The 6,606-nt window shown below is 61.0% G+C and overlaps 1 protein-coding gene across 1 annotated transcript in view; it reads left to right on the forward strand.

The window, feature by feature from the left end:
- Positions 1 to 3,504, forward strand: part of ENGASE (endo-beta-N-acetylglucosaminidase) — an 8,837-nt gene extending 5,333 nt beyond the window's left edge. The window contains exons 8-14 of the mRNA XM_010856276.1: positions 424 to 527; positions 856 to 964; positions 1,144 to 1,334; positions 1,671 to 1,819; positions 2,262 to 2,370; positions 2,738 to 2,852; positions 3,055 to 3,504. Of these exons, the coding sequence (XP_010854578.1) occupies positions 424 to 527; positions 856 to 964; positions 1,144 to 1,334; positions 1,671 to 1,819; positions 2,262 to 2,370; positions 2,738 to 2,852; positions 3,055 to 3,474 (1,197 nt within the window). The 3' untranslated portion in view covers positions 3,475 to 3,504. The remainder of the gene's footprint in view (positions 1 to 423; positions 528 to 855; positions 965 to 1,143; positions 1,335 to 1,670; positions 1,820 to 2,261; positions 2,371 to 2,737; positions 2,853 to 3,054) is intronic.
- The last annotated feature ends 3,102 nt before the right edge of the window (positions 3,505 to 6,606 follow it).

Genomic DNA, 6,606 nt, shown 5'->3' on the forward strand with positions numbered 1-6,606 from the left:
GGGGGGGGGGGGGGGCCGCCGCACCTGGTGTGGGATAAATAGGGAATCAGCCCGTCCCCAGGCTGTCAATCCTGCCCTTCCCAGGTGCCGCGGGGACGTTCTCAACTCATTAATTAAGCTTTTAAGTGAATAAATTAATCCAATAACTGAAGATTCTCTCCGCCCCACTGTGAGTCTGATAATAGAACGAAGTGTAGTGAGAGAGCGAGACGTGTCTCCTGTGGGCGCCCCGCGTACAGACCCCTGCCCCTCGGATTTTTCCCTCCGCGCCTCCCTGCCGCCTCGCGCCCTCTTCTGGGCAGCTGCGGAACTTCAGGGATGAACCCTAAAGCCCCGGAGGTTGCCCCTTGCCTAAGCCCCTCATCCTGTGCGTGGACTCTAGTTGTTGGCACCGGGGCATCTCCCTGACTCCTATCTCCCCAGTCGCTGGAGCTGATTCGGAAGCACGGGTTCTCGGCGGCCCTGTTTGCGCCTGGCTGGGTGTACGAGTGTTTGGAGAAGGGGAATTTCTTCCAGAACCAGGACAAGTGAGTCCCTGGAGTCCCAGGGCCTGGGTGTGGCCAGTGGCAGGGAGGGTCTCAGGTGATTTCCCCAGGTTCTGGCCAGGCTCGGTTGAGGAGTGGGGGTTAAGACAAGGCATGGGGCTCAGCTGCCCTGGCTGCTCCTGGGGGTCCTTGAGACCAGTTACACAGGAAGGATGAAAACTGGGGACCCCAAGGGACCACTTCGTACAGACGCTCAGTGGGGGCCGAGGTCACTTGGTAAGGGGTGCAGGAAAGCTTAGGGTCATGAGAGTGAGTTCGGGGCGCTGCAGTGCCCTCTTGGGGACCTGAGCCTCCATGCATTTCTCCGTAGGTTCTGGAGTTTGCTGGAACGCTACTTGCCCACACACAGCATCTGCTCCTTGCCCTTTGTCACTTCCTTCTGCCTGGGCATGGGGACTCGAAGAGTCTACTATGGCCAGGTGTGTGGGTCCTGCTCTGGGTGGCTGGGGGCCAGGGGCTTCCTGGACGTGGCTGCTTCTGGGTGAAGGGGCTGCCTTCTCTCCGGCCTTTGGGCCTCCCCTGGGACTGGTGGGAGGGGCGTTGGGTGTGATAGCTCCGTCTGCCCCCAGTGCCCCTCCACCTCTGCCTCACCCTTCAGGAGGAGGCCGTGGGGCCCTGGTACCACCCGAGCGCCCAGGAGATCCAGCCCCTGTTTGGAGAGCACAGGCTGGAAGGGGACGGGCAGGGCTGGGTGAAGACGCACTGCTGCCTGGAGGACGCCTGGAACGGGGGCAGCTCTCTGCTCATCCGAGGGCTGATTCCGCCCGAGGTTGGAAACGTGGCTGTGAGGTAGGTGAGTGAGGCGGGCTGGGACCTGGGGCCCATCAGCTGCCCCCATCATCCTTGTCAGTTGCTAAAACCGGGCAGGTGGGCAGCAGAGGCCAGAAGGAGGACAAACTGGGATTTTGTTTTACTCTGTGAAGAACATGCAACATCCAGTTTTCACCGCTTCGAGTGTCCAGGAGAGTAGCATCAGCTGCCTGCATGCTGTTGCGTGCCTCTTCCGCCCAGCAGCCCACCCTCCTCCCCGTCCTGGAGGGAGAAGTTGGCGGCTGGGACCTAGTGCAGCGCTGGCTTTCCAGTAGTCTCCCCGCAGCCTCTCATCTCTGGACCTTTCTTCTCCAGGTTATTCTCCCTGCAGGTCCCAGTGCCACCCAAGATCTTCGTGTCCCTGGTGTACAAGCTGGAAGGGCCTTCGGCGGTGGGGGTGGCTTTGGAGCTCACCACAGGGGACGCGGGCAGCTGTCATGTGGGAGGCATCTCGGTGCTGAGCGGTGGGTGGACGTGGTTGGCGCCTCCCTTCCTTACAGGCTTCTCCCTTCTCGGGGCGTGTCGGGGAGGAGGAGGCTAGGGGTGTGGAGGCGGCCAGGGTCCAGGTGCTGCTCTGAGCCGGGCCTGGCCTGGGGGTCCGCCTCTGAGTGGGAGCCTCTGGGCCACAGCGGCCCTGTGGCGTGGGGCTGGACGTGTGGGCCCGTGGCAGCTCTCCTGCCAGCAGTGCCCCAAGTGGGAGGATGTCCTCGGACCAGTCCTGGGCATCCATCCCCGAGCTTCCCTTCTCTCCTCCCTGTTCTCTATTCCCCAAGGCCTCAGTCCATTTGGCTGAGTACTGGGGCTACCAGGGCATCTTGGGGGGCCCCCAGCTCCCTGTTCAGTGACACCTCCCAGTGCCGTTTCCTTTGGACTCCCCTTGTTAAAGTTCTGTGTCTCTTCCTCCAGCAGAAACGAGCTCAAGGCGCAGTCCCCGACCCCTCCGGGTGCCCCCAACCAAGCTGGCCAAATGGGTGGGCCGTTGCGGCCAGCAGCTCAGTGGGGGCTGGGTCCAGCGGTGAGTCCCCCCTCTTTTCCTGTTGAGTCCCCAGCAGAGGATGGCCACACCACCATGGTGAGGATTGGAGAGTGAGGGGCCCTCCACTGAGAAACCGCAGAATTGCAGGGATATAGGTGTCCCAACAGCAGCAGCAGCAGGGGCCATGGGCCGGTCCTCCCAGATTTCAGGCAGCTTAATGACACAAGCCCAGGGATGCTTGCTGGGAAAGGTCACGATCACGGTCAGGGCTGAGGTCCAGGTTTCCCACTGATCACAGGGTCCACTGTGGGATGGACCTCCCTGTGGCTCCGGGCTTCTGTGAGCAGCCAGCCTGCAGGTGCCGGGCTGAGGCTCCTTATGACTGGTCTCTCTCTGTCTTTCCCAGCTGCTACGAAGTGACTCTGCGGGGCTGCCTCCTACAGGACCTCTTTGTTAACTTCTCCCGGCCTCCGGGCAGCCAGAAGGAGGAGAACTTCATCTGTCGCCTTGGAGAGCTCCAGGTGAGGCATCCCAGGGACCTGGCTGGAGCTTGGCCGGGGCATCTGTGCCCCTTGCAGACGAGGCCAGACACCCACCAGCCCTCTCCTCTGGCTCAGAGGGGAGCTGGGGCAGAGGTGCCATGGCTGGGACCATGCAGGGCCAGGCACCCCCCCAACCTTCTCTAGGCTCCCAGGCTGACCTTAGCCCTGTCTCTTCTGCCAGGTGGTGGATGCCAACAGCCTGCTGACCCCGCTCCCCCAGGTGCAGGCCGTGACGGTCTCGCATGTGCGCTGGCAGCCGTTCGCCTCCGAGCGGGAGGGCGGCCCCGCCGGGCTGCGGCTCAGCTGTACTCTCCACTGGGCCTACCTCCTTCCCCGCGTCCGGTGCTTCCGGATCCACTGCTGCCGAGGATCGGAAGGTGGCTCTCCCAGCAGCGGGCCTTCGCAGCCAGGGAGGCCCAGGCTGCTGGGCCTGGCTTTCGTCAACCGGTATCGGATAGTGGGCCTGGCAGTGGCAGCTGCGGAGCCTGGCCAAGATGGCCGCGTGGAGTTCCTGGTGGAGCCTGTCCCCAAAGAGGGGTTCCTGGTGCCTCAGGCCGAGTGGGGCAAGGCGGCCATGCTCTACTCCATGCCCCGCACGTGAGCAGACATTAAAGCAGAGTCTCCTTCTCAAGGCTAAAGGCTTCTTCTGCGCAGGGGCCTCACACAAGTGTTCGGGGAAGACCCGGGTCCTGAGGGCTGGGTGAGAAGACCGTGGGTGAGATGTCTGTGGCTCTTCATCGGGGCATTGCAATAGGAAAGCTGAGAAGTTGGTTTGCTGAGTTGATAATTCCCAGGGGTGAATGGACACCACCACCGCCCCCACTCTTGGTTTCATCTCTCTCAGTAGTATACTATACCAGGTACAAGTGAAAAGATTTGGGAACATTTAGCCTAGAAAATTCCATAAAGACTATTGCCTAATAGGCCGAGAGACACTTATGCTGACAATGGTGACCTTTTATTCCTGCAGCTGGAACAATTAGGAACGTGCTTCACTGTGGTGGGAGGGCCTCCGAGCAGGGCCCTGAGACGCTTCCTAGGGTGGGAATGAGATAGAGGGGCCACAATGGGGATGCAGAGCTGGGATTGGGGGGGATTGGGGTAGCACAGGAACAGCAGCCCCTGCAGGTGCTGGGAGGGGGTCCCTGGGGTGCTTCTACCCCAGAAGTGGGAGCCCCTGGCCAGGCTGTGCCAGGTTACACCAACCCCCGGCAGGGTGGGCACATGGGCCAGACCACCTGTGACCTGGCTTCCCTGGCTTACTGTTCTCCAGAGCCAAAGCCACTTTTGGAACGTCCCCACTGGCCTTGGGTCCTGCCTCATCTCTTCTGGGTTGTAGGTGGGAGCTAGTGAGCTTGGGCAGCAGGTGGCCGGGCAGTACCCAGGAAGGCCCTTTGGGCTGCACCCAGCAGCCCCCAGCCCTGTGTGGGGGCTCCAGGTCGCCTCCTGCCTCCACACCCTCCTGCTCAGCTGGTCGCTTGAGCAGGTGTTAGCCCGGAGCATCATGGCGCGGGGGCTGCGGCTCTCTCCACTGGGGTCCCTCCTGCCCCCGCCTCTCTGCAGCCTCTCCCTCTGTCCTCTGCCCGAGCTGAGGCTGCCTAGCGGTTCTCCATAGGGACGAGGCGGGGGTCAGCGAGCCAGAGACAGCCCCTTCTGCCACACAGCTCCCCTTTGACACATGGGCTGCCGCGGTGGCTTCCCGGGAGGGATCTCGGCCCCGCAGCCTCAGGGAACCTGCTCCCCTCCCCTCTCCAGGCCCAAGTGGGCTCTGCTGTGGCCCTCTGATGAAGGCCGTCAGCCCCTCGTTCTTGGGGATCTCTCACCTCCAGGCCCCACAGGCCAGCAATGGGGGTGTTACTTCCCTGTTCCTCTTGTCCTCCTCTCTGTGCTACGAGATGTGGATGATGCCAAGGGCCAGGACACTCTGGGGTGACCTCCCAGCTAGGAGAGTGGGGCTCCTATGCCAGCTCAGGGTCAGCAGACTTGACTTACGCTGCAGGGAAGGGAGAGGCCGCCAGGCGGCAGTGCAGCCACACTGCATCCGCCCTGGCCCTCGACTGGGAGAGGACAGAGTGGCTCAGTGGTAAAGAATCACCTGCCAAGCAGGAGACACAGGGCACATGGGTTTGACCCCTGGGTCGGGAAGATCCCCTGGAAAAGGAAATGGCAACCCACTCCAATACTCTTGGCCTGAGAAATCCCACAGACAGGAGGATGGGGGGCTACGGTCCACGGGATCGCTGAATTGTCAGACACTCAGACTTAGCCACTGAGCCTGCACACACAGGACACAGGAGTCTCCTCGGCAGACAACGGACTCTGTCTCAACCTGCCCTGCTTCCCAGGTGCCCATGTGCCCCTTTCACAGCCCCACGCAGGAACTCAGGTTCCAGGTCTTTCCTAACTGGGAACATTTAACTCTTCATGCCCCACACTGTGGTCCAGCTCAGTCCCAGGGTGGGAAGAGGTTTGTTTGGGAGGGGGACGATGGCTCTGGCGGGCCAGGAAGACCACTTCCAGTGTCTGACCCTGAAAAGGCTTCCCAGAGCCCCTGGTTTGCCCAGAACTGTCGGGGTTGGGGAACCGCTCCCTTGACTTTTCCTGGAAATGTTTTGAGCCTCCCCATTTTAAACTGGGGGTGAGGGCTCCCGCCTGCCCCTGCCGCCCAGTCCCCAGGGATGGGGGTCAGTGGGGGGACATAGCCAGGCGCCCAGAAGTGGGCAGCACAGCTGTGATGCCCTGCTGCTCTTATTTCAGGAGCACTCCCCCTTCCTTTTTTAAGTGCTGGTTTTCTGAATATTTTATGCAGAGAAGGAGGGAAAATTTATAGTGGCAATTATTTTCTCACAGTCTGGTGAGCAAGCAATTAGAGGTAAGGGGGTTTAGCAGAGCGTGGCATGCAGAGGGATCGCACAGCCCCAGCTCCCCTAGAGCACGGTCCCCAGTCCCACCGACGTAAAGGCTCGTATGCAGGAAAATTAATATGTCGGCATTTAAGCTCGTGCCCCTCTGGTGTGTGTAATCGCCCTGAAATAAATTATCTGGCGCTGTGAAAAATGAAGAGCGCAGTCCTGGCGAGACATGGAGGGGGCACTGTGGTTGGGTTTGGAGCCGCCCCCCCATTGCAGCTCCCAGCCCATGGCTTTCAGGCTGTTGGTTTGAATTTTGCTGCTTCTCCTCCCAGTTCACCCGCCTCTCACAGGAATGGGTGGTGGAGGGTGGTGGCCACTCACACCGCCCCTTCCGGCCAGGGTTGGGGACTCACAGGGGTGGCGCAGGCGGGGCTTACCTTTAAGCAGCTCCGTTCTTGGGACCATGGCTGGCCCCGAGTGCAGCAGCCTCAACCGCCCAGCTGGCTCTGTCTCATCCCGGGGCGGGAAGCAGGCTAGGGACTGCCTGCCGTCAGGCCCCATCAAGGGCAGCAACTGCTGAGCGGCGGCCAGTTGCGGGGGTAGACTGCCGCTAACTTCACAGACCTTACCCGCAGGCTAGGAGCCCTGCCTCCAGACTCCAGAGGCGGGATGGAGGAGAGGATGGGGGTACTAGAATCTCTCCCAGAAGGGTCTTCTGACTCCCCTTGGCCATCTGGCTTCCTAGGAGAAAGAAGCTGCCTGTCCTGGTCCTCTGTGCCCTCTCCCCTCTGTGCCCAGGGGGCCGGCCAATCAAAAAGAGTTGTCCTGGTTTGAAGAAAAATCTTTATTAATAATCTTAATAATAATAATACGGTTGATTT

Source organism: Bison bison, unplaced genomic scaffold (assembly GCF_000754665.1).
Source record: "Bison bison bison isolate TAMUID 2011002044 unplaced genomic scaffold, Bison_UMD1.0 scf7180017864371, whole genome shotgun sequence".
Lineage (NCBI taxonomy): Eukaryota > Metazoa > Chordata > Mammalia > Artiodactyla > Bovidae > Bison > Bison bison.